This window comes from Cyclopterus lumpus, chromosome 24, assembly GCF_009769545.1.
Source record: "Cyclopterus lumpus isolate fCycLum1 chromosome 24, fCycLum1.pri, whole genome shotgun sequence".
Taxonomy (NCBI): domain Eukaryota; kingdom Metazoa; phylum Chordata; class Actinopteri; order Perciformes; family Cyclopteridae; genus Cyclopterus; species Cyclopterus lumpus.
This window is the reverse complement of record NC_046989.1, coordinates 595,684-623,662: the sequence shown is the minus strand read 5'-3', so window position 1 is coordinate 623,662 and position 27,979 is coordinate 595,684. Positions and strand designations below refer to the sequence as shown.

Genomic DNA, 27,979 nt, shown 5'->3' with positions numbered 1-27,979 from the left:
GATTCCATCGTAGAAGAAGAAGAACACTTCCGGGTCGCGGCTCGTCAACATGTCGGCCACAGAAGATGACACGGAGCTGCGGGACCTGCTGGTCCAGAACCTGGAGACCTCCGGAGTCCTGAACAAGCTCAAGGTCCCAACTCTCAGAGCACGAGATGACGTCAGCTCACGTGACGTCACCCTTTTCTCTTAAACGGTTCAGTTTTACGGGAAAGTTCCGGGTCTAAATGTAACGTGAAAGAACCCGGATGTTCGCTCCTCACATTGATTGTTAATCTGGAATATAATCTAATGCAAGATTTCATATTCAATAAGTATTATTACGCATTAAACTACGATCAGAATATGAATTGTTTAATCATTATTAATTCATTAATTATGCAAACCTTTTCCTTGACTGTAATTTAGGAACATTTATGGGAGAAAACTGCACTTTAAATGACTTTTCAGTTAATTCCTAATGTAAAGCACGTTTATTCATAACGCACATTTCAACAAGACAATTCAAAGTGCTTCACATAAAACCATAAAGCATCAAAACATAATGTGAAAGAAAACAAGATTTAAAAACAATTAAGAACATTCATTAAAACATTAAAAACAGTCAAAAAGCAAGAAATAGAATAAAGGTTGCAGTTAGAGAGATAAAATGCAGTAATGAGATGCAGAAAGTGATTAATATCCTTGAATCTGTTCAATTAAAGGCAACAGCAAACAAAAGTCTTCAATCTGGATTTGAGGGAGCTGAGGGTCTCTGGGGGTCTCTGAGGGTCTCTGGGGGTCTTTGAGGGTCTCTGAGGGTCTTTGAGGGTCTCTGAGGGTCTCTGAGGGTCTTTGAGGGTCTCTGGGGGTCTTTGAGGGTCTTTGAGGGTCTCTGGGGGTCTTTGAGGGTCTCTGAGGGTCTTTGGGGGTCTCTGAGGGTCTCTGGGGGTCTTTGAGGGTCTCTGAGGGTCTTTGGGGGTCTCTGAGGGTCTCTGGGAGTCTCTGAGGGTCTCTGGGGGTCTTTGAGGGTCTCTGAGGGTCTCTGAGGGTCTTTGAGGGTCTCTGGGGGTCTTTGGGGGTCTCTGAGGGTCTCTGAGGGTCTTTGGGGGTCTCTGAGGGTCTCTGATGGTCTTTGGGGGTCTTTGAGGGTCTCTGGGGGTCTTTGAGGGTCTCTGGGGGTCTCTGAGGGTCTTTGGGGGTCTTTGAGGGTCTCTGGGGGTCTTTGAGGGTCTCTGAGGGTCTCTGCAGAGCTGCAGCTTTAGCCATCTTTTGTATGGATTATAGTCCTGGTGATATAGTTATGTTACCCAGTCCTTGTATGGGTTATAGTCCTGGTGATATAGTTATGTTACCCAGTCCTTGTATGGGTTATAGTCCTGGTGATATAGTTATGTTACCCAGTCCTTGTATGGATTATAGTCCTGGTGATATAGTTATGTTACCCAGTCCTTGTATGGGTTATAGTCCCCTGGTGATATAGTTATGTTACCCAGTCCTTGTATGGGTTATAGTCCCCTGGTGATATAGTTATGTTACCCAGTCCTTGTATGGGTTATAGTCCTGGTGATATAGTTATGTTACCCAGTCCTTGTATGGATTATAGTCCTGGTGATATAGTTATGTTACCCAGTCCTTGTATGGGTTATAGTCCCCTGGTGATATAGTTATGTTACCCAGTCCTTGTATGGGTTATAGTCCCCTGGTGATATAGTTATGTTACCCAGTCCTTGTATGGATTATAGTCCTGGTGATATAGTTATGTTACCCAGTCCTTGTATGGGTTATAGTCCTGGTGGTATAGTTATGTTACCCAGTCCTTGTATGGGTTATAGTCCTGGTGATATAGTTATGTTACCCAGTCCTTGTATGGATTATAGTCCTGGTGATATAGTTATGTTACCCAGTCCTTGTATGGGTTATAGTCCTGGTGATATAGTTATGTTACCCAGTCCTTGTATGGGTTATAGTCCTGGTGATATAGTTATGTTACCCAGTCCTTGTATGGGTTATAGTCCTGGTGATATAGTTATGTTACCCAGTCCTTGTATGGGTTATAGTCCTGGTGATATAGTTATGTTACCCAGTCCTTGTATGGATTATAGTCCTGGTGATATAGTTATGTTACCCAGTCCTTGTATGGATTATAGTCCTGGTGATATAGTTATGTTACCCAGTCCTTGTATGGATTATAGTCCTGGTGATATAGTTATGTTACCCAGTCCTTGTATGGATTATAGTCCCCTGGTGATATAGTTATGTTACCCAGTCCTTGTATGGGTTATAGTCCTGGTGATATAGTTATGTTACCCAGTCCTTGTATGGATTATAGTCCTGGTGATATAGTTATGTTACCCAGTCCTTGTATGGGTTATAGTCCTGGTGATATAGTTATGTTACCCAGTCCTTGTATGGGTTATAGTCCTGGTGATATAGTTATGTTACCCAGTCCTTGTATGGATTATAGTCCCCTGGTGATATAGTTATGTTACCCAGTCCTTGTATGGGTTATAGTCCTGGTGATATAGTTATGTTACCCAGTCCTTGTATGGGTTATAGTCCCCTGGTGATATAGTTATGTTACCCAGTCCTTGTATGGGTTATAGTCCTGGTGATATAGTTATGTTACCCAGTCCTTGTATGGGTTATAGTCCTGGTGATATAGTTATGTTACCCAGTCCTTGTATGGATTATAGTCCTGGTGATATAGTTATGTTACCCAGTCCTTGTATGGATTATAGTCCTGGTGATATAGTTATGTTACCCAGTCCTTGTATGGGTTATAGTCCTGGTGATATAGTTATGTTACCCAGTCCTTGTATGGGTTATAGTCCTGGTGATATAGTTATGTTACCCAGTCCTTGTATGGGTTATAGTCCCCCCATTGAAGAGAATCATTAAATACAAGTAGCTGGTTGTTTGATGTTTAAATATGCTTTATGTGTCCTTTGATCTTGAGGCTGATCATAAAGTATATTGATCTGATCTGCAGTCTCGTGGTCCATTTGCTCCTGCAGGCAGAGATGAGGGCAGCAGTGTTCCTGGCGATGGAGGAGCAGGACAGACTGGAGGTGAAGGAGGAGGAGACAAACTGACTACTTTTCATTTGATACACATGAGAACATAAACCATGTGCTTATTCCATATATATATATATATATATATATATATATATATATATATATATATATACATTTATTATTATTTCATATTTATTCATGCTGTTGGAGATATGAAATGATTGATTATTTTTCACTTATCTGTTTCTCTCAGAACAAAAATCCTCTGATCAACGAAAACCTGAAAAAATGTCTCAACAGCAGAGACGGTGAGTCTTTTATTCTTCGTATGATTATCGATTATTGGTTTATGGGCGTCTCCATATCACCAGTTCAAGTTTGTCACCACATGGTGGCGGCAGCAACCGGAGTGGCTTCTTCTTCTGTGGTTAAAGGGAGAAACATTCAGGTTGCTGCTTTATTTGTGAGAGTTATGTCATTGATTGATTGATAATTGGTTAATCATATAATTATTACAACACATGAGAATATTCTCTACTTGTCTTTGATATTATTAGTATTTCATGTGTTCAGGTGATGTGTTCAGGTGTCGTGTTGCTTTAAGGGTGATGTGTTCAGGTGTTGTGTTGCTTTAAGGGTGATGTGTTCAAGTGTCGTGTTGCTTTAAGGGTGATGTGTTCAGGCGTCGTGTTGCTTTAAGGGTGATGTGTTCAGGCGTCGTGTTGCTTTAAGGGTGATGTGTTCAGGCGTCGTGTTGCTTTAAGGGTGATGTGTTCAAGTGTCGTGTTGCTTTAAGGGTGATGTGTTCAGGCGTCGTGTTGCTTTAAGGGTGATGTGTTCAGGCGTCGTGTTGCTTTAAGGGTGATGTGTTCAGGCGTCGTGTTGCTTTAAGGGTGATGTGTTCAGGCGTCGTGTTGCTTTAAGGGTGATGTGTTCAGGCGTCGTGTTACTTTAAGGGTGATGTGTTCAGGCGTCGTGTTGCTTTAAGGGTGATGTGTTCAGGCGTCGTGTTGCTTTAAGGGTGATGTGTTCAGGCGTCCTGTCTCCCTGTAGGGCGCCTGGTGGCCGGTCTGATCGTGGACTTCCTTCAGGTCTTCAACCTGGACTTCAGCCTGGCTGTGTTCCAGCCGGAGATCAACTCGGTGAGTCTGAGGACCCGAGAGCACACACCTTCATAACCTGTCTCTGTCTCTCTCTCTCTGTCACTGTCTCTCTATCTCTGTCACTGTCTCTCTATCTCTGTCACTGTCTCTCTATCTCTGTCTCTGTCTCTCTATCTCTGTCACTGTCTCTCTCTCTCTGTCTCTGTCACTGTCTCTCTCTCTCTATCTCTCTCTCTGTCTCTGTCTCTCTATCTCTGTCACTGTCTCTCTCTCTCTGTCTCTGTCACTGTCTCTCTATCTCTATCTCTCTCTCTGTCTCTGTCTCTCTATCTCTGTCACTGTCTCTCTCTCTCTGTCTCTGTCTCTGTCTCTCTGTCTCTCTATCTCTGTCACTGTCTCTCTATCTCTGTCACTGTCTCTCTATCTCTGTCACTGTCTCTCTCTCTCTGTCTCTGTCTCTCTATCTCTGTCACTGTCTCTCTCTCTCTGTCTCTGTCACTGTCTCTCTATCTCTATCTCTCTCTCTGTCTCTCTATCTCTGTCACTGTCTCTCTCTCTCTGTCTCTGTCTCTGTCTCTCTGTCTCTCTATCTCTGTCACTGTCTCTCTATCTCTGTCACTGTCTCTCTATCTCTGTCACTGTCTCTCTATCTCTGTCACTGTCTCTCTATCTCTGTCACTGTCTCTCTCTCTCTGTCACTGTCTCTCTCTCTCTGTCACTGTCACTGTCTCTCTATCTCTGTCACTGTCTCTCTATCTCTGTCACTGTCTCTCTCTCTCTCTGTCACTGTCTCTCTATCTCTATCTCTGTCACTGTCTCTCTATCTCTGTCACTGTCTCTCTATCTCTCTCTCTGTCACTGTCTCTCTATCTCTGTCACTGTCTCTCTCTCTCTCTGTCACTGTCTCTCTATCTCTATCTCTGTCACTATCTCTCTATCTCTGTCACTGTCTCTCTATCTCTGTCACTGTCTCTATCTCTGTCACTGTCTCTCTATCTCTGTCACTGTCACTGTCTCTCTATCTCTGTCACTGTCTCTCTCTCTCTCTCTCTGTCACTGTCTCTCTATCTCTATCTCTGTCACTGTCTCTCTATCTCTGTCACTGTCTCTCTATCTCTGTCACTGTCTCTCTATCTCTGTCACTGTCTCTCTATCTCTGTCACTGTCTCTCTCTCTCTGTCACTGTCTCTCTATCTCTGTCACTATCTCTCTATCTCTGTCACTGTCTCTCTATCTCTGTCACTGTCTCTCTATCTCTGTCACTGTCACTGTCTCTCTATCTCTCTATCTCTATCTCTGTCTCTCTATCTCTGTCACTGTCTCTCTATCTCTCTCACTGTCTCTCTATCTCTGTCTCTCTATCTCTCTATCTCTGTCTCTCTATCTCTGTCACTGTCTCTCTATCTCTCTCACTGTCTCTCTATCTCTGTCACTGTCTCTCTATCTCTGTCTCTCTATCTCTGTCACTGTCTCTCTCTCTCTGTCACTGTCTCTCTATCTCTGTCACTGTCTCTCTATCTCTGTCTCTCTATCTCTGTCACTATCTCTCTATCTCTGTCACTGTCTCTCTATCTCTGTCACTGTCTCTCTATCTCTGTCTCTCTATCTCTGTCACTGTCTCTCTATCTCTGTCACTATCTCTCTCTCTGTCACTGTCTCTCTATCTCTGTCACTGTCTCTCTATCTCTGTCACTATCTCTCTATCTCTGTCACTGTCTCTCTATCTCTGTCACTGTCTCTCTATCTCTGTCACTATCTCTCTATCTCTGTCACTGTCTCTCTATCTCTGTCACTGTCTCTCTATCTCTGTCACTGTCTCTCTATCTCTCTCACTGTCTCTCTCTCTGTCACTATCTCTCTATCTCTGTCACTATCTCTCTATCTCTGTCACTGTCTCTCTATCTCTGTCACTGTCTCTCTATCTCTCTCACTGTCTCTCTATCTCTGTCACTGTCTCTCTATCTCTATCTCTGTCACTATCTCTCTATCTCTGTCACTGTCTCTCTATCTCTGTCACTGTCTCTCTATCTCTGTCACTGTCACTGTATCTCTATCTCTGTCTCTCTATCTCTATCTCTGTCTCTCTATCTCTCTCACTGTCTCTCTATCTCTGTCTCTCTATCTCTGTCACTGTCTCTCTATCTCTGTCACTGTCTCTCTATCTCTGTCACTGTCTCTCTATCTCTGTCACTGTCTCTCTCTCTCTGTCACTGTCTCTCTATCTCTGTCACTGTCTCTCTATCTCTGTCTCTCTATCTCTGTCACTGTCTCTCTATCTCTGTCACTATCTCTCTCTCTCTGTCACTGTCTCTCTATCTCTGTCACTATCTCTCTATCTCTGTCACTGTCTCTCTATCTCTGTCACTATCTCTCTATCTCTGTCACTGTCTCTCTATCTCTCTCACTGTCTCTCTATCTCTGTCACTATCTCTCTATCTCTGTCACTGTCTCTCTATCTCTGTCACTATCTCTCTATCTCTGTCACTGTCTCTCTATCTCTCTCACTGTCTCTCTATCTCTGTCACTATCTCTCTATCTCTGTCACTGTCTCTCTATCTCTCTCACTATCTCTCTATCTCTGTCACTGTCTCTCTATCTCTCTATCTCTGTCACTGTCTCTCTATCTCTGTCACTATCTCTCTATCTCTGTCACTGTCTCTCTATCTCTGTCACTATCTCTCTATCTCTGTCACTGTCTCTCTATCTCTCTCACTATCTCTCTATCTCTGTCACTGTCTCTCTATCTCTCTATCTCTGTCACTGTCTCTCTATCTCTGTCACTGTCTCTCTATCTCTGTCACTGTCTCTCTATCTCTGTCACTGTCTCTCTATCTCTGTCACTATCTCTCTATCTCTGTCACTGTCTCTCTATCTCTCTCACTGTCTCTCTATCTCTGTCACTGTCTCTCTATCTCTGTCACTATCTCTCTATCTCTGTCACTGTCTCTCTATCTCTCTCACTATCTCTCTATCTCTGTCACTGTCTCTCTATCTCTCTATCTCTGTCACTGTCTCTCTATCTCTGTCACTATCTCTCTATCTCTGTCACTGTCTCTCTATCTCTGTCACTGTCTCTCTATCTCTCTCACTGTCTCTCTATCTCTGTCACTGTCTCTCTATCTCTGTCACTGTCTCTCTATCTCTGTCACTGTCTCTCTATCTCTGTCACTGTCTCTCTATCTCTGTCACTGTCTCTCTATCTCTCTCACTGTCTCTCTATCTCTGTCACTGTCTCTCTATCTCTATCTCTGTCACTATCTCTCTATCTCTGTCACTGTCTCTCTATCTCTGTCACTGTCTCTCTATCTCTGTCACTGTCACTGTATCTCTATCTCTGTCTCTCTATCTCTATCTATGTCTCTCTATCTCTCTCACTGTCTCTCTATCTCTGTCTCTCTATCTCTCTATCTCTGTCTCTCTATTTCTGTCACTGTCTCTCTATCTCTGTCACTGTCTCTCTATCTCTCTCACTGTCTCTCTATCTCTGTCACTGTCTCTCTATCTCTGTCACTGTCTCTCTATCTCTGTCACTGTCTCTCTCTCTCTGTCACTGTCTCTCTATCTCTGTCACTGTCTCTCTATCTCTGTCTCTCTATCTCTGTCACTGTCTCTCTATCTCTGTCACTATCTCTCTCTCTGTCACTGTCTCTCTATCTCTGTCACTGTCTCTCTATCTCTGTCACTGTCTCTCTATCTCTGTCACTGTCTCTCTATCTCTGTCACTGTCTCTCTATCTCTGTCACTGTCTCTCTATCTCTGTCACTGTCTCTCTATCTCTGTCACTGTCTCTCTATCTCTCTCACTGTCTCTCTCTCTGTCACTATCTCTCTATCTCTGTCACTATCTCTCTATCTCTGTCACTGTCTCTCTATCTCTGTCACTGTCTCTCTATCTCTCTCACTGTCTCTCTATCTCTGTCACTGTCTCTCTATCTCTATCTCTGTCACTATCTCTCTATCTCTGTCACTGTCTCTCTATCTCTGTCACTGTCTCTCTATCTCTGTCACTGTCACTGTATCTCTATCTCTGTCTCTCTATCTCTATCTCTGTCTCTCTATCTCTCTCACTGTCTCTCTATCTCTGTCTCTCTATCTCTGTCACTGTCTCTCTATCTCTGTCACTGTCTCTCTATCTCTGTCACTGTCTCTCTATCTCTGTCACTGTCTCTCTCTCTCTGTCACTGTCTCTCTATCTCTGTCACTGTCTCTCTATCTCTGTCTCTCTATCTCTGTCACTGTCTCTCTATCTCTGTCACTATCTCTCTCTCTCTGTCACTGTCTCTCTATCTCTGTCACTATCTCTCTATCTCTGTCACTGTCTCTCTATCTCTGTCACTATCTCTCTATCTCTGTCACTGTCTCTCTATCTCTCTCACTGTCTCTCTATCTCTGTCACTATCTCTCTATCTCTGTCACTGTCTCTCTATCTCTGTCACTATCTCTCTATCTCTGTCACTGTCTCTCTATCTCTCTCACTGTCTCTCTATCTCTGTCACTATCTCTCTATCTCTGTCACTGTCTCTCTATCTCTCTCACTGTCTCTCTATCTCTCTATCTCTGTCACTGTCTCTCTATCTCTGTCACTATCTCTCTATCTCTGTCACTGTCTCTCTATCTCTGTCACTATCTCTCTATCTCTGTCACTGTCTCTCTATCTCTCTCACTATCTCTCTATCTCTGTCACTGTCTCTCTATCTCTCTATCTCTGTCACTGTCTCTCTATCTCTGTCACTGTCTCTCTATCTCTGTCACTGTCTCTCTATCTCTGTCACTATCTCTCTATCTCTGTCACTGTCTCTCTATCTCTCTCACTGTCTCTCTATCTCTGTCACTGTCTCTCTATCTCTGTCACTATCTCTCTATCTCTGTCACTGTCTCTCTATCTCTCTCACTATCTCTCTATCTCTGTCACTGTCTCTCTATCTCTCTATCTCTGTCACTGTCTCTCTATCTCTGTCACTATCTCTCTATCTCTGTCACTGTCTCTCTATCTCTGTCACTGTCTCTCTATCTCTCTCACTGTCTCTCTATCTCTGTCACTGTCTCTCTATCTCTGTCACTGTCTCTCTATCTCTGTCACTGTCTCTCTATCTCTGTCACTGTCTCTCTATCTCTCTCACTGTCTCTCTATCTCTGTCACTGTCTCTCTATCTCTATCTCTGTCACTATCTCTCTATCTCTGTCACTGTCTCTCTATCTCTGTCACTGTCTCTCTATCTCTGTCACTGTCACTGTATCTCTATCTCTGTCTCTCTATCTCTATCTATGTCTCTCTATCTCTCTCACTGTCTCTCTATCTCTGTCTCTCTATCTCTCTATCTCTGTCTCTCTATTTCTGTCACTGTCTCTCTATCTCTGTCACTGTCTCTCTATCTCTCTCACTGTCTCTCTATCTCTGTCACTGTCTCTCTATCTCTGTCACTGTCTCTCTCTCTCTGTCACTGTCTCTCTATCTCTGTCACTGTCTCTCTATCTCTGTCTCTCTATCTCTCTCACTGTCTCTCTATCTCTGTCACTATCTCTCTATCTCTGTCACTGTCTCTCTATCTCTGTCACTATCTCTCTATCTCTGTCACTGTCTCTCTATCTCTCTCACTGTCTCTCTATCTCTGTCACTATCTCTCTATCTCTGTCACTGTCTCTCTATCTCTGTCACTATCTCTCTATCTCTGTCACTGTCTCTATCTCTCTCACTGTCTCTCTATCTCTGTCACTGTCTCTCTATCTCTCTATCTCTGTCACTGTCTCTCTATCTCTGTCACTGTCTCTCTATCTCTGTCACTGTCTCTCTATCTCTGTCACTATCTCTCTATCTCTGTCACTGTCTCTCTATCTCTCTCACTGTCTCTCTATCTCTGTCACTGTCTCTCTATCTCTGTCACTATCTCTCTATCTCTGTCACTGTCTCTCTATCTCTCTCACTATCTCTCTATCTCTGTCACTGTCTCTCTATCTCTCTATCTCTGTCACTGTCTCTCTATCTCTGTCACTATCTCTCTATCTCTGTCACTGTCTCTCTATCTCTGTCACTGTCTCTCTATCTCTGTCTCTCTATCTCTGTCACTGTCTCTCTATCTCTGTCACTATCTCTCTCTCTCTGTCACTGTCTCTCTATCTCTGTCACTGTCTCTCTATCTCTGTCACTGTCTCTCTATCTCTGTCACTATCTCTCTATCTCTGTCACTGTCTCTCTATCTCTGTCACTGTCTCTCTATCTCTCTCACTGTCTCTCTATCTCTGTCACTATCTCTCTATCTCTGTCACTGTCTCTCTATCTCTGTCACTGTCTCTCTATCTCTGTCACTGTCTCTCTATCTCTGTCACTGTCTCTCTATCTCTCTCACTGTCTCTCTATCTCTGTCACTGTCTCTCTATCTCTGTCACTGTCTCTCTATCTCTGTCACTGTCTCTCTATCTCTGTCACTGTCTCTCTCTCTCTGTCACTGTCTCTCTATCTCTGTCACTGTCACTGTATCTCTATCTCTGTCTCTCTATCTCTATCTCTGTCTCTCTATCTCTCTCACTGTCTCTCTATCTCTGTCTCTCTATCTCTCTATCTCTGTCTCTCTATTTCTGTCACTGTCTCTCTATCTCTGTCACTGTCTCTCTATCTCTCTCACTGTCTCTCTATCTCTGTCACTGTCTCTCTATCTCTGTCACTGTCTCTCTATCTCTGTCACTGTCTCTCTATCTCTGTCACTGTCTCTCTCTCTCTGTCACTGTCTCTCTATCTCTGTCACTGTCTCTCTATCTCTGTCTCTCTATCTCTGTCACTGTCTCTCTATCTCTGTCACTATCTCTCTCTCTCTGTCACTGTCTCTCTATCTCTGTCACTGTCTCTCTATCTCTGTCACTATCTCTCTATCTCTGTCACTGTCTCTCTATCTCTGTCACTATCTCTCTATCTCTGTCACTGTCTCTCTATCTCTCTCACTGTCTCTCTATCTCTGTCACTATCTCTCTATCTCTGTCACTATCTCTCTATCTCTGTCACTGTCTCTCTATCTCTCTCACTGTCTCTCTATCTCTGTCACTGTCTCTCTATCTCTGTCACTATCTCTCTATCTCTGTCACTGTCTCTCTATCTCTCTCACTATCTCTCTATCTCTGTCACTGTCTCTCTATCTCTCTATCTCTGTCACTGTCTCTCTATCTCTCTCACTATCTCTCTATCTCTGTCACTGTCTCTCTATCTCTCTATCTCTGTCACTGTCTCTCTATCTCTGTCACTATCTCTCTATCTCTGTCACTGTCTCTCTATCTCTGTCACTGTCTCTCTATCTCTCTCACTGTCTCTCTATCTCTGTCACTATCTCTCTATCTCTGTCACTGTCTCTCTATCTCTGTCACTGTCTCTCTATCTCTCTCACTGTCTCTCTATCTCTGTCACTATCTCTCTATCTCTGTCACTGTCTCTCTATCTCTCTCACTGTCTCTCTATCTCTGTCACTGTCTCTCTATCTCTGTCACTATCTCTCTATCTCTGTCACTGTCTCTCTATCTCTCTCACTATCTCTCTATCTCTGTCACTGTCTCTCTATCTCTCTATCTCTGTCACTGTCTCTCTATCTCTGTCACTATCTCTCTATCTCTGTCACTGTCTCTCTATCTCTGTCACTGTCTCTCTATCTCTCTCACTGTCTCTCTATCTCTGTCACTATCTCTCTATCTCTGTCACTGTCTCTCTATCTCTGTCACTGTCTCTCTATCTCTCTCACTGTCTCTCTATCTCTGTCACTGTCTCTCTATCTCTGTCACTGTCTCTCTATCTCTGTCACTATCTCTCTATCTCTGTCACTGTCTCTCTATCTCTCTCACTGTCTCTCTATCTCTGTCACTGTCTCTCTATCTCTGTCACTATCTCTCTATCTCTGTCACTGTCTCTCTATCTCTTCACTATCTCTCTATCTCTGTCACTGTCTCTCTATCTCTCTATCTCTGTCACTGTCTCTCTATCTCTGTCACTATCTCTCTATCTCTGTCACTGTCTCTCTATCTCTGTCACTGTCTCTCTATCTCTCTCACTGTCTCTCTATCTCTGTCACTGTCTCTCTATCTCTCTCACTGTCTCTCTATCTCTGTCACTGTCTCTCTATCTCTGTCACTGTCTCTCTATCTCTGTCACTGTCTCTCTATCTCTGTCACTATCTCTCTATCTCTGTCACTGTCTCTCTATCTCTCTCACTGTCTCTCTATCTCTGTCACTGTCTCTCTATCTCTGTCACTATCTCTCTATCTCTGTCACTGTCTCTCTATCTCTCTCACTATCTCTCTATCTCTGTCACTGTCTCTCTATCTCTCTATCTCTGTCACTGTCTCTCTATCTCTGTCACTATCTCTCTATCTCTGTCACTGTCTCTCTATCTCTGTCACTGTCTCTCTATCTCTCTCACTGTCTCTCTATCTCTGTCACTGTCTCTCTATCTCTCTCACTGTCTCTCTATCTCTCTCACTGTCTCTCTATCTCTGTCACTGTCTCTCTATCTCTCTCACTGTCTCTCTATCTCTGTCACTGTCTCTCTATCTCTCTCACTATCTCTCTATCTCTGTCACTGTCTCTCTATCTCTCTCACTGTCTCTCTATCTCTGTCACTCAATTCAATTCAATTGGCTTTATTGTCATGAATGTTGCAACAACCATATTGCCAAAGCACGAGACATAGCAACACAAAAAATATACAATTCATACGGATAATAATAATAATTGTGTGTGTGTGTGTGTGTGTGTCACTCACTGTCCTCCAAACAGCTGGACAGTCTGGACAGTCGGGACCTGGTCTGCAGAGATCTGGGTCTATCAGAGTCCCAGGTGAATAGGAATTGTCCTCTGCTGCTGGAGCTGGTGAGGAGAGGACGACACAAACCCACTGAGGTGAGACGGGTAGACTGGTAGACGGGTAGACTGGTACCGGGTAGACTGGTAATGGGTAGACTGGTACCTGGTAGACTGATACCGGGTAGACTGGTACCGGGTAGACTGGTACCGGGTAGACTGGTAACGGGTAGACTGGTACCTGGTAGACTGATACCGGGTAGACTGGTACCGGGTAGACTGGTAACGGGTAGACTGGTAGACGGGTAGACTGGTACCGGGTAGACTGGTAACGGGTAGACTGGTAGACGGGTAGACTGGTACCGGGTAGACTGGTAACGGGTAGACTGGTAGACGGGTAGACTGGTACCGGGTAGACTGGTACCGGGTAGACTGGTAACGGGTAGACTGGTAACGGGTAGATTGGTAACGGGTAGACTGGTAGACGGGTAGACTGGTACCGGGTAGACTGGTACCGGGTAGACTGGTAACGGGTAGACTGGTACCGGGTAGACTGGTAACGGGTAGACTGGTAACGGGTAGACTGGTAGACGGGTAGACTGGTAGACTACTACTACTGACTACTACTGACTCTACTACTGACTACTAATGACTCTACTACTGACTCTACTACTACTGACTCTACTACTACTGACTCTACTACTACTGACTACTACTGACTCTACTACTACTACTGACTCTACTACTACTGACTCTACTACTACTGACTCCTACTACTACTGACTCTACTACCACTGACTCTACTACTACTGACTCCTACTACTACTGACTACTACTAACTCTACTACTACTACTACTGACTCTACTACTACTGACTCTACTACTACTACTGACTCTACTACCACTGACTACTACTAACTCTACTACTACTACTACTGACTCTACTACTACTGACTCTACTACTACTACTGACTCTACTACTACTGACTCTACTACCACTGACTACTACTGACTCTACTACTACTACTACTGACTCTACTACTACTACTGACTCTACTACTACTGACTCTACTACTACTACTACTGACTCTACTACTACTACTGACTCTACTACTACTACTGACTACTAATGACTCTACTACTACTACTACTGACTCCTACTACTACTGACTCTACTACTACTGACTCTACTACTACTGACTCCTACTACTACTGACTCTACTACCACTGACTCTACTACTACTGACTCCTACTACTACTGACTCTACTACCACTGACTACTACTAACTCTACTACTACTACTGACTCTACTACTACTGACTCTACTACTACTACTGACTCTACTACTACTGACTCTACTACCACTGACTACTACTGACTCTACTACTACTACTACTGACTCTACTACTACTACTGACTCTACTACTACTGACTCTACTACTACTACTACTGACTCTACTACTACTACTACTGACTACTACTGACTCTACTACTACTGACTCCTACTACTACTGACTCTACTACTACTGACTCTACTACTACTGACTCCTACTACTACTGACTCTACTACTACTGACTCCTACTACTACTGACTCTACTACCACTGACTCTACTACTACTGACTCTACTACTACTGACTCTACTACTACTGACTCCTACTACTACTGACTCTACTACCACTGACTCTACTACTACTGACTCCTACTACTACTGATTCTACTACCACTGACTACTACTAACTCTACTACTACTGACTCTACTACTACTGACTCCTACTACTACTGACTCTACTACTACTGACCCTACTACTACTGACTCCTACTACTACTGATTCTACTACCACTGACTACTACTAACTCTACTACTACTGACTCTACTACTACTGACTCTGCTACTACTACTGACTCTACTACTACTGACCCTACTACTACTGACTCTACTACTACTACTGACTCTACTACTACTGACTCTACTACCACTGACTACTACTGACTCTACTACTACTACTACTGACTCTACTACCACTGACTACTACTGACTCTACTACTACTACTACTGACTCTACTACTACTACTGACTCTACTACTACTACTGACTACTAATGACTCTACTACTACTACTGACTCTACTACTACTACTGACTCTACTACTACTGACTCTACTACTACTACTACTGACTCTACTACTACTACTGACTACTACTGACTCTACTACTACTGACTCCTACTACTACTGACTCTACTACTACTGACTCTACTACTACTGACTCCTACTACTACTGACTCTACTACTACTGACTCCTACTACTACTGACTCTACTACCACTGACTACTACTGACTCTACTACTACTACTACTACTGACTACTACTACTGACTCTACTACTACTACTACTACTGACTCTACTACTACTGACTCTACTACTACTACTGACTACTAATGACTCTACTACTACTGACTCTACTACTACTGACTCTACTACTACTACTGACTCTACTACTACTGACTCTACTACCACTGACTACTACTGACTCTACTACTACTACTACTGACTCTACTACTACTGACTCTACTACTGACTCCTACTACTACTGACTCTACTACTACTGACTCTACTACAACTGACTCCTACTACTACTGACTCTACTACTACTGACTCTACTACTACTGACTCCTACTACTACTGACTCTACTACTACTGACTCTACTACAACTGACTCCTACTACTACTGACTCTACTACTACTGACTCTACTACTACTGACTACTACTGACTCTACTACTACTACTGACTCTACTACTACTGACTCTACTACTACTGACTCTACTACTACTGACTCCTACTACTACTGACTCTACTACCACTGACTACTACTACTGACTCCTACTACTACTGACTCTACTACCACTGACTACTACTACTACTACTGACTCTACTACTACTGACTCTACTACTACTACTGACTCTACTACTACTGACTCTACTACCACTGACTACTACTGACTCTACTACTACTACTACTAACTTTACTACTACTACTGACTCTACTACTACTGACTCTACTACTACTACTACTGACTCTACTACTACTACTACTGACTACTAATGACTCTACTACTACTACTGACTCTACTACTACTGACTCTACTACTACTACTACTGACTCTACTACTACTACTGACTACTACTGACTCTACTACTACTGACTCCTACTACTACTGACTCTACTACTACTGACTCTACTACTACTGACTCCTACTACTACTGACTCTACTACTACTGACTCCTACTACTACTGACTCTACTACCACTGACTCTACTACTACTGACTCTACTACTACTGACTCTACTACTACTGACTCCTACTACTACTGACTCTACTACCACTGACTCTACTACTACTGACTCCTACTACTACTGATTCTACTACCACTGACTACTACTAACTCTACTACTACTGACTCTACTACTACTAACTCTACTACTACTGACTCTACTACTACTACTGACTCTACTACTACTGACTCTACTACCACTGACTACTACTGACTCTACTACTACTACTACTGACTCTACTACTACTGACTCTACTACTGACTCCTACTACTACTGACTCTACTACTACTGACTCTACTACAACTGACTCCTACTACTACTGACTCTACTACTACTGACTCTACTACTACTGACTCCTACTACTACTGACTCTACTACTACTGACTCTACTACAACTGACTCCTACTACTACTGACTCTACTACTGACTCTACTACTACTGACTACTACTGACTCTACTACTACTACTGACTCTACTACTACTGACTCTACTACTACTGACTCTACTACTACTGACTCCTACTACTACTGACTCTACTACCACTGACTACTACTACTGACTCCTACTACTACTGACTCTACTACCACTGACTACTACTACTACTACTGACTCTACTACTACTGACTCTACTACTACTACTGACTCTACTACTACTGACTCTACTACCACTGACTACTACTGACTCTACTACTACTACTACTAACTTTACTACTACTACTGACTCTACTACTACTGACTCTACTACTACTACTACTGACTCTACTACTACTACTACTGACTACTAATGACTCTACTACTACTACTGACTCTACTACTACTGACTCTACTACTACTACTACTGACTCTACTACTACTACTGACTACTACTGACTCTACTACTACTGACTCCTACTACTACTGACTCTACTACTACTGACTCTACTACTACTGACTCCTACTACTACTGACTCTACTACTACTGACTCCTACTACTACTGACTCTACTACTACTGACTCTACTACTACTGACTCTACTACTACTGACTCCTACTACTACTGACTCTACTACCACTGACTCTACTACTACTGACTCCTACTACTACTGATTCTACTACCACTGACTACTACTAACTCTACTACTACTGACTCTACTACTACTAACTCTACTACTACTGACTCTACTACTACTGACTCTACTACTACTGACTCTACTACTACTACTGACTCTACTACTACTGACTCTACTACTACTGACTCCTACTACTACTGACTCTACTACCACTGACTACTACTGACTCTACTACTACTACTACTGACTACTACTACTGACTCTACTACTACTACTACTGACTCTACTACTACTGACTCTACTACTACTACTGACTATACTACTACTACTGACTACTAATGACTCTACTACTACTGACTCTACTACTACTGACTCCTACTACTACTGACTCTACTACTACTGACTCTACTACTACTGACTCCTACTACTACTGACTCTACTACTACTGACTCTACTACCACTGACTACTACTGACTCTACTACTACTACTACTGACTCTACTACTACTGACTCTACTACTGACTCCTACTACTACTGACTCTACTACTACTGACTCTACTACAACTGACTCCTACTACTACTGACTCTACTACTACTGACTCTACTACTACTGACTCTACTACTACTGACTCCTACTACTACTGACTCTACTACTACTGACTACTACTGACTCTACTACTACTACTGACTCTACTACTACTGACTCCTACTACTACTGACTCCTACTACTACTGACTCCTACTACTACTGACTCCTACTACTACTGACTCTACTACTACGACTGACTCTACTACGACTGACTACTACTAACTCTACTACTACTGACTCTACTACTACGACTGACTCTACTACGACTGACTACTACTAACTCTACTACTACTACTACTAACTCTACTACCTGTTAGTAATGTATGTATATACATACATTCCATTATCTGAACTGCTTATCCTATTTATAGTGTGTGTGTGTGTGTGTGTATGTTTACTCCATATTATCATGTTTTAATGATTTTAAATAAATAAAAACATTTGTTCACATGAAGCTTCTCGTCTTCTAGGAACCGACTCAGAAACAGATCTCACTCGCTCGGAAGAAGTTTGACTTCTACGACAAGGTGTGTGTGTGTGTGTGTGTGTGTGTGTGTGTGTGTGTGTGTGTGTGTGTGTGTGTGTGTGTGTGTGTGTGTGTGTGTGTGTGTGTGTGTGTGTGTGTGTGTGTGTGTGTGTGTGTGTGTGTGTGTGTGTGTGTGTGTGTGTGTGTGTCATCCTCTGGCCAATCACAGCCTGTTTGTTGATGTGTTGTTGTTCAGGACAGGAGCGGCTCTGTTGGAAGAGAAGATCTGAAGAGTGTCTTCACAGATCTGATCCCCAGTGTGAACCAGTAGGACGGACACACACACACACACATACACACACACATTTCATGATGTCATCACACTAAAAAACTAAATAAACGATGCTTAAACAGAATGGAATGAAGTGATAACAAGAGTTAGTTCTCGCTCTCTCTGCAGCAGCTGTGGGTTATTGGAGATGTTTGAATCATTACTAATAATAAAAGAGCCAGATTTACTCTGCGTCAATAAGATGACTGAATGAAGACTTCTTCTGCAGAAACATGTTGGAGAGCTTCATCACGGACGAGCTCAGATCTGCAGACCAAAGCTTCTCAAGCAGTAAGACCCTAAACTCTCACTGATTCATATTTAAGTATATCATATAAATACCTGTTTCATGTCCGTTGTTATGTCTTTTCTTTCACAGCCATAGACTTCCAAGTGTTTGTGGGATTTTACAAGCGTCTCTTCTCCCAGTGCAGAGCTGTGGTGAGTTCACATAATACAGTATTAATGCCCCTAGTGGACACCAGGAGAACAACATGTATTATCTCTATAATACAGTAGTGATGCCCCTAGTGGACACCAGGAGAACAACATGTATTATCTCTATAATACAGAGTTAATGCCCCTAGTGGACACCAGGAGAACAACATGTATTATCTCTATAATACAGTATTAATGCCCCTAGTGGACACCAGGAGAACAACATGTATTATCTCTATAATACAGAGTTAATGCCCCTAGTGGACACCAGGAGAACAACATGTATTATCTCTATAATACAGTAGTGATGCCCCTAGTGGACACCAGGAGAACAACATGTATTATCTCTAATATACGGTATTAATGCCCCTAGTGGACACCAGGAGAACAACATGTATTATCTCTATAATACAGTAGTGATGCCCCTAGTGGACACCAGGAGAACAACATGTATTATCTCTATAATACAGTATTAATACCCCTAGTGGACACCAGGAGAACAACATGTATTATCTCTATAATACAGAGTTAATGCCCCTAGTGGACACCAGGAGAACAACATGTATTATCTCTATAATACAGTATTAATGCCCCTAGTGGACACCAGGAGAACAACATGTATTATCTCTATAATACAGTATTGATGCCCCTAGTGGACACCAGGAGAACAACATGTATTATCTCTATAATACAGTAGTGATGCCCCTAGTGGACACCAGGAGAACAACATGTATTATCTCTATAATACAGTATTAATACCCCTAGTGGACACCAGGAGAACAACATGTATTATCTCTATAATACAGAGTTAATGCCCCTAGTGGACACCAGGAGAACAACATGTATTATCTCTATAATACAGTATTAATGCCCCTAGTGGACACCAGGAGAACAACATGTATTATCTGTATAATACAGTATTAATGCCCCCTAGTGGACACCAGGAGAACAACATGTATTATCTCTAATATACAGTATTAATGCCCCTAGTGGACACCAGGAGAACAACATGTATTATCTCTAATATACAGTATTAATGCCCCTAGTGGACACCAGGAGAACAACATGTATTATCTCTATAATACAGTATTAATGTCCCTAGTGGACACCAGGAGAACAACATGTATTATCTCTATAATACAGTATTAATGCCCCTAGTGGACACCAGGAGAACAACATGTATTATCTCTATAATACAGTATTGATGCCCCTAGTGGACACCAGGAGAACAACATGTATTATCTCTATAATACAGTATTGATGCCCCTAGTGGACACCAGGAGAACAACATGTATTATCTCTATAATACAGTATTAATGCCCCTAGTGGACACCAGGAGAACAACATGTATTATCTCTATAATACAGTATTAATGCCCCTAGTGGACACCAGGAGAACAACATGTATTATCTCTATAATACAGTAGTGATGCCCCTAGTGGACACCAGGAGAACAACATGTATTATCTCTAATATACAGTATTAATGTCCCTAGTGGACACCAGGAGAACAACATGTATTATCTCTATAATACAGTATTAATGCCCCTAGTGGACACCAGGAGAACAACATGTATTATCTCTATAATACAGTATTAATGCCCCTAGTGGACACCAGGAGAACAACATGTATTATCTCTATAATACAGTAGTGATGCCCCTAGTGGACACCAGGAGAACAACATGTATTATCTCTAATATACAGTATTAATGTCCCTAGTGGACACCAGGAGAACAACATGTATTATCTCTATAATACAGTATTAATGCCCCTAGTGGACACCAGGAGAACAACATGTATTATCTCTATAATACAGTATTAATGCCCCTAGTGGACACCAGGAGAATAACATGTATTATCTCTAATATACAGTATTAATGCCCCTAGTGGACACCAGGAGAACAACATGTATTATCTCTATAATACAGTATTGATGCCCCTAGTGGACACCAGGAGAACAACATGTATTATCTCTATAATACAGTATTAATGCCCCTAGTGGACACCAGGAGAACAACATGTATTATCTCTATAATACAGTATTGATGCCCCTAGTGGACACCAGGAGAACAACATGTATTATCTCTATAATACAGTATTAATGCCCCTAGTGGACACCAGGAGAACAACATGTATTATCTCTATAATACAGTATTAATGCCCCTAGTGGACACCAGGAGAACAACATGTATTATCTCTATAATACAGTATTAATGCCCCTAGTGGACACCAGGAGAACAACATGTATTATCTCTAATATACAGTATTAATACCCCTAGTGGACACCAGGAGAACAACATGTATTATCTCTATAATACAGTAGTGATGCCCCTAGTGGACACCAGGTGAATAACATGTATTATCTCTATAATACAGTATTGATGCCCCCTAGTGGACACCAGGAGAACAACATGTATTATCTCTATAATACAGTAGTGATGCCCCTAGTGGACACCAGGAGAACAACATGTATTATCTCTAATATACAGTATTAATGCCCCTAGTGGACACCAGGAGAACAACATGTATTATCTCTATAATACAGTAGTGATGCCCCTAGTGGACACCAGGAGAACAACATGTATTATCTCTATAATACAGTATTGATGCCCCTAGTGGACACCAGCAGAACAACATGTATTATCTCTATAATACAGTATTGATGCCCCTAGTGGACACCAGCAGAACAACATGTATTATCTCTAATATACAATATTAATGCCCCTAGTGGACACCAGGAGAACAACATGTATTATCTCTATAATACAGTATTAATGCCCCTAGTGGACACCAGGAGAACAACATGTATTATCTCTATAATACAGTATTGATGCCCCTAGTGGACACCAGGAGAACAACATGTATTATCTCTATAATACAGTATTAATGCCCCTAGTGGACACCAGGAGAACAACATGTATTATCTCTATAATACAGTATTGATGCCCCTAGTGGACACCAGGAGAACAACATGTATTATCTCTATAATACAGTATTAATGTCCCTAGTGGACACCAGGAGAACAACATGTATTATCTCTATAATAGGGTATTAATGCCCCTAGTGGACACCAGGAGAACAACATGTATTATCTCTATAATACAGTATTAATGCCCCTAGTGGACACCAGGAGAACAACATGTATTATCTCTATAATACAGTATTAATGCCCCTAGTGGACACCAGGAGAACAACATGTATTATCTCTATAATACAGTATTGATGCCCCTAGTGGACACCAGGAGAACAACATGTATTATCTCTATAATACAGTAGTGATGCCCCTAGTGGACACCAGGAGAACAACATGTATTATCTCTATAATACAGTATTAATGCCCCTAGTGGACACCAGCAGAACAACATGTATTATCTCTATAATACAGTATTGATGCCCCTAGTGGACACCAGCAGAACAACATGTATTATCTCTAATATACAGTATTAATGCCCCTAGTGGACACCAGGAGAACAACATGTATTATCTCTATAATACAGTATTAATGCCCCTAGTGGACACCAGGAGAACAACATGTATTATCTCTATAATACAGTATTAATGCCCCTAGTGGACACCAGGAGAACAACATGTATTATCTCTATAATAGGGTATTAATGCCCCTAGTGGACACCAGGAGAACAACATGTATTATCTCTATAATACAGCATGTATTGTAAATGTGTCCCCAGTAATGAGTTCATATGTTTCTGTGCAGGTGCTTCCGGACTCTGATGGTGTTCCTGAAGAGAAGATCCACTCTCCTCCTGTCAGGAAGGTACGTTTACTTCACCTGAGGAGGTCGTTCCGTTAGCTTTGAGCCGCCATGACCTCTGAGCGTGCAGCTTTCTTTCGTTTTTCGCCACTTTATTAAAAATAAAAACCTGCTGAACTTAACATTAGTTGATATGACCTCATTGTAACTGAATCACTAACTGTTATTTACACAAAAGTAGATCTCCAATTGTTCATCTTTTACAATCCTTTTGTTTTTCATTATTATTATTATAGCTATAATTTTCCTCAGGGGTTTGTTTGTTTGTTGATCACCAACTCCTTCTTAGATTATCAGATCCAGACTTCTAGAAGTCCTCTGCTGGTGTCATGTCTGTGTCCCCAGGACCGGACCCAGTCTGTGGGGGAGCATCTAGACCTGGACCTGGAGGTGGAGGAGGATCCTGAGGACGGGGATTCGTTCTTTGACGACCCGCTGCCCAAACCACAGAAGACATATGGCTGGTGAGGACACATGACCTTTGACCTCCGGCCTCACCTGAGGAACACCTGACCTCATCTTACTGTGTCTCAGTCCACGTCACATGACGTCTGACCAGACGGTCTCAACATGGACACTAGAAAGGACTCGTTTGAACGGGAAGTTGTTCTGCGCCGTCTTAAAGATCTTATTCTGCTCTGAGGAGCGAGGAAGCACAAGAGCAGCTTCCAGGAAGCACAAGAGCAGCTTCCAGGAAGTGTTTTAATGCTGGACACGCCCCCTCAGTGGTCATCAGTCATGTGATTGGACACGCCCCCTCAGTGGTCATCAGTCATGTGATTGGACACGCCCCCTCAGTGGTCATCAGTCATCATGTGATTGGACACGCCCCCTCAGTGGTCATCAGTCATGTGATTGGACACGCCCCCTCAGTGGTCATCAGTAATGTGATTGGACACGCCCCCTCAGTGGTCATCAGTCATCATGTGATTGGACACGCCCCCTCAGTGGTCATCAGTCATGTGATTGGACACGCCCCCTCAGTGGTCATCAGTAATGTGATTGGACACGCCCCCTCAGTGGTCATCAGTCATCATGTGATTGGACACGCCCCCTCAGTGGTCATCAGTCATGTGATTGGACACGCCCCCTCAGTGGTCATCAGTCATGTGATTGGACACGCCCCCTCAGTGGTCATCAGTCATGTGATTGGACACGCCCCCTCAGTGGTCATCAGTCATGTGATTGGACACGCCCCCTCAGTGGTCATCAGTCATGTGATTGGATAATTGCGTCTTTATCATTAGATATATTATTATTGTAAGTAGTAGTTTGACACCATGAAATCAACTGAAAACATTATACAATCATTTTGTGGTGGAAGATGTTTGATCAGGAGGAGAGTTGAGGTTCAATTCTTATTATTCTTATTAATTTGTAACAGTCTTCAAAGGAATCAAAGCGTAAGAGTTTCCCAGCCTCTCGGTGAGCCGTGGAAGTCTCCTCAACAATACGTTGTGTCACACTGATTTCTACCTGCATATGCATCCTCCTCCACGGCCCCAGATGACCACAGAAGGATGTGGAGGTCGATGCTCATAAGGAACTGAGAAGAAGAGGAGAGTGCCTAGGACAAGGACCAAAGATGGTCCTGTCAGTCATCTGTCCTTCTGCTCTCCAACCACTTCATACATGGACACACATTTTTACCGTCACAAATTTAATCAATATTTTTATTATAATGTTCACTAAAAACTGTCCGGACAGAACCAGCTGTTACAGATGAGTGACAGCTGATCAGATGTGATCCTCTTAAAACATGTTTCCTCGTTTCCTCTCTCCTTGCTTGGTTTCCTTGCGTCTTAGTCCCTCCCACCAGGGATGCAAGGAGAAGATGCAAGTGAGGGAAACAAGGATGCAATTAAGAGACTTGGGATGCACCCTATGAGGAGCTAGTTAGCTTAGCATAATGCCTGGGTCCAGGGCAAACAGCTAGCTTAGCATAATGCCTGGGACCAGGGCAAACAGCTAGCTTAGCATAATGCCTGGGACCAGGGCAAACAGCTAGCTTAGCATAATGCCTGGGACCAGGGCAAACAGCTAGCTTAGCATAATGCCTGGGACCAGGGCAAACAGCTAGCTTAGCATAATGCCTGGGACCAGGGCAAACAGCTAGCTTAGCATAATGCCTGGGACCAGGGCAAACAGCTAGCTTAGCATAATGCCTGGGGGGAATCTGTTTCTCTCACTGACAACAAAAGTATTTTTCCAATAAATGAGGCATTGATGACTTTAGTATGTAAAGCTGTTTTTAAAATAAAGTATTTATTGGAATAATCTGATAAACCCAGATAATGGATATTCTAGGTGATTGTGTCAAAGTAAGTGTTTGTTAGTCCGTCCTCAGCTGACAGGGTGCTGTTTGTCCCCCAGGAAGGTGGAGGTGTCCGGGGCCAGAGGGAGTCCAGCAGGGTCCCTGTCAGAGGCCCCCAGAGGAGGAGGAGGAGGAGGAGGAGGAGAAGGAGAAGGAGGAGCAGGAGGAGCAGGAGGAGCAGGAGGAGCAGGAGGAGAAGGAGGAGAAGGAGCAGGAGGCGGCGACGCCTCGGAGCAAAGCCACAGCAGGAAGGGTGAGAGTCTCTTTAACAGGAAGTTAAAGTTCCTTCAGTCATCGTTAGCTTCATGTTAGCTTCATACTAATGATGGAGCTAATGCTATGCTAGCATCCTCCGTGTCCTCTGCTGGGCGTAGTAACTGAAGAACTTCCGGTTCGAGGTCGTTATTCACGTTGTACTTTGACTCATGAGAAGTGAGAGCGTCTGAGCAGACCCTGAAGACCAGGACCACCAGCTGGGGTCTGTCCTGAGGGTTCTCCTCTGAGGGCTAGAGGAAACATGAGTGAAGCTGGTGTTGGTGTTCTTCTTCCTGCAGGAGCGCCGGCCTCCAGAGAGGGAGGCTCCAGGGACCCAAAGGCCCCCAACGATAAAACTGGATCCCTGCATTTAGGTAGGAGCCAGACCAGCAGACCCACGAGCAGAAATGAGTGTTTACGCCTTAAAACAGGAAACGGTTCATGCTGGAGCCGTAATGGTTCTCTGCATTTCACATCCGCCCGCTTTTATTGTGTAAGGTCAGAAGGAAGGAGTGGGTCTGATCTGTCATGAAGTGCACTTTGGAGTTACAACAACTTCCTGTTTCATGGTCGTTCCATTAAAGACTCTCAATGTGAATATGTACGTGATTGGTCAATTGGTTTGTTCACGACACAAAAGCTCCAAAGATTCATCCTCGATCAGAAGAAATATGACGTCATCTTTAAGTTCTGTGTAAAAGCATTTGACAAAAATCATTGAAACTATAAATAAGTTTGCTTTACTAACAGGTGAGACTTCTCCCTGTTAGTCGGTAAGATGAGGTCATCTGCAAAGAGTTGCATCATCAGATGTTTTCATCATTTTGTCCTTTTACAAACAAACATTTTAAACTTTGTTTCTCAGATGACGACGTTCAATACGACGATGACTTTAACAGGTGAGAACGACTATGCGTTTAATTCTTGTATTTTTACATTCAGAGGTTTGTGAACTAAACTCTGACGTGTGTGTGTGTGTGTGTGTTGCAGCCATCGGTCGGACTTCTCGAGAAGCGAGCTCAGCATCGGGGAGGAGATCGAGGAAGTTTCCATCGAGGGGCCCGACTCCAGCGACAAGGTGACACCACTTCCTCCTGGGCTCTCTGGCGCGTACTGTCTCTGTGCAGGCTGAGTACTGTCTCTTTAAATGTGCAGGCTGAGTACTGTCTCTTTAAATGTGCAGGCTGAGTACTGTCTCTTTAAATGTGCAGGCTGAGTACTGTCTCTTTAAATGTGCAGGCTGAGTACTGTCTCTTTACATGTGCAGGCTGAGTACTGTCTCTTTACATGTGCAGGCTGAGTACTGTCTCTTTAAATGTGCAGGCTGAGTACTGTCTCTGTGCAGGCTGAGTACTGTCTCTTTAAATGTGCAGGTTGAGTACTGTCTCTTTACATGTGCAGGCTGAGTACTGTCTCTTTAAATGTGCAGGCTGAGTACTGTCCCTTTAAATGTGCAGGCTGAGTACTGTCTCTTTAAATGTGCAGGCTGAGTACTGTCTCTTTAAATGTGCAGGCTGAGTACTGTCCCTTTAAATGTGCAGGTTGAGTACTGTCTCTTTAAATGTGCAGGCTGAGTACTGTCTCTTTAAATGTGCAGGCTGAGTACTGTCTCTTTAAATGTGCAGGCTGAGTACTGTCTCTTTAAATGTGCAGGCTGAGTACTGTCCCTTTAAATGTGCAGGCTGAGTACTGTCTCTTTAAATGTGCAGGCTGAGTACTGTCTCTTTAAATGTGCAGGCTGAGTACTGTCTCTTTAAATGTGCAGGTTGAGTACTGTCTCTTTAAATGTGCAGGCTGAGTACTGTCTCTTTAAATGTGCAGGCTGAGTACTGTCTCTTTAAATGTCTCCCTCTGCAGTTTGATGACAGCACTCAGGACCTGAGCATCTCGCAGCTCAGTCAGAGTCACGGGGCCGACTACATGGAGGAGGTGGCCTGAGACTCCCATCATGCACCTCTTTGTTTACGTCTCTTCAGTGAGATAATAAATGAATTAGTATTCATGCAGAATCATTTCAGTTCTGTATCTACAGTAAACACAAAGCGTTCCTCTTCCCGAGGAAGTCGCTGTCGGTACTTCCTGCACACGGCAGCTGATCTCGGATCAGTGTCAACGTGAACTTCCTGTTTGTCACGTTTCTGATTGTTCTAGAAACTAAAAGGTCAGAAACACAGAAGTAAGAAAGAATTACATGTTTTATTATATTTAATAAAATGTCATTCTACAGCTTTATACATTATTTGAATACAAATTAAATGAAGATGCAAAATCTGTTTGACATTCATTAATTAGTTTGCTGCTTATTATTTTTATTTTATGAACTAAAGAAGAAAAGTTATTTTTCAAGGACTTATGTACAGTGGGGCAAACAAGTATTTAGTCCGCCACCAATTGTTCAAGTTCTCCCACTTTAGGAGCAGCGAGGTCTGTGATGTTCATCGTAGGTCCGACTATGAGAGACGGGAAGAATCCAGGAAACCACTTTGATTTTTAAAGAATTCATTTGCAAATTAAGGTGGAAAATAAATATTTGTTCAATAATAAAAGTTCATCTCAATA

At 42.8% G+C, this 27,979-nt stretch overlaps 1 protein-coding gene across 3 annotated transcripts; it reads left to right on the top strand.

Annotated features, from left to right (window-relative positions):
* On the top strand, nt 1–27,979 carry cep43 (centrosomal protein 43). Of its 3 annotated transcripts, none has more exons than XM_034527211.1 (16): nt 1–133; nt 2,997–3,050; nt 3,253–3,307; nt 4,053–4,141; nt 12,851–12,973; nt 18,316–18,372; nt 18,568–18,638; nt 18,872–18,933; nt 19,022–19,083; nt 22,795–22,854; nt 23,197–23,315; nt 25,225–25,418; nt 25,720–25,794; nt 26,286–26,319; nt 26,411–26,498; nt 27,278–27,979. In XM_034527211.1, the coding sequence occupies exons 1-16, from the start codon at nt 50–52 to the stop codon at nt 27,356–27,358; spliced, it is 1,308 nt and encodes a 435-aa protein (XP_034383102.1). In that variant the 5' UTR covers nt 1–49; the 3' UTR covers nt 27,359–27,979. The 3 variants fall into 3 exon arrangements, with proteins under 3 accessions (XP_034383102.1, XP_034383103.1, XP_034383101.1); XM_034527212.1 differs by having other exon boundaries at nt 19–133; nt 2,972–3,050; XM_034527210.1 differs by having other exon boundaries at nt 24–160.

Excerpts from the sequence above, each read along its gene's own strand:
- cep43 (XM_034527210.1), top strand. The coding sequence starts at position 50 with ATGTCGGCCACAGAAGATGACACGGAGCTGCGGGACCTGCTGGTCCAG. Across the intron at positions 161-2,996 it reads CTCTCAGAGCACGAGATGAC|GCAGAGATGAGGGCAGCAGT; the intron begins GTCAGCTCACGT and ends TTGCTCCTGCAG. Across the intron at positions 25,795-26,285 it reads AACTGGATCCCTGCATTTAG|ATGACGACGTTCAATACGAC; the intron begins GTAGGAGCCAGA and ends TTTGTTTCTCAG.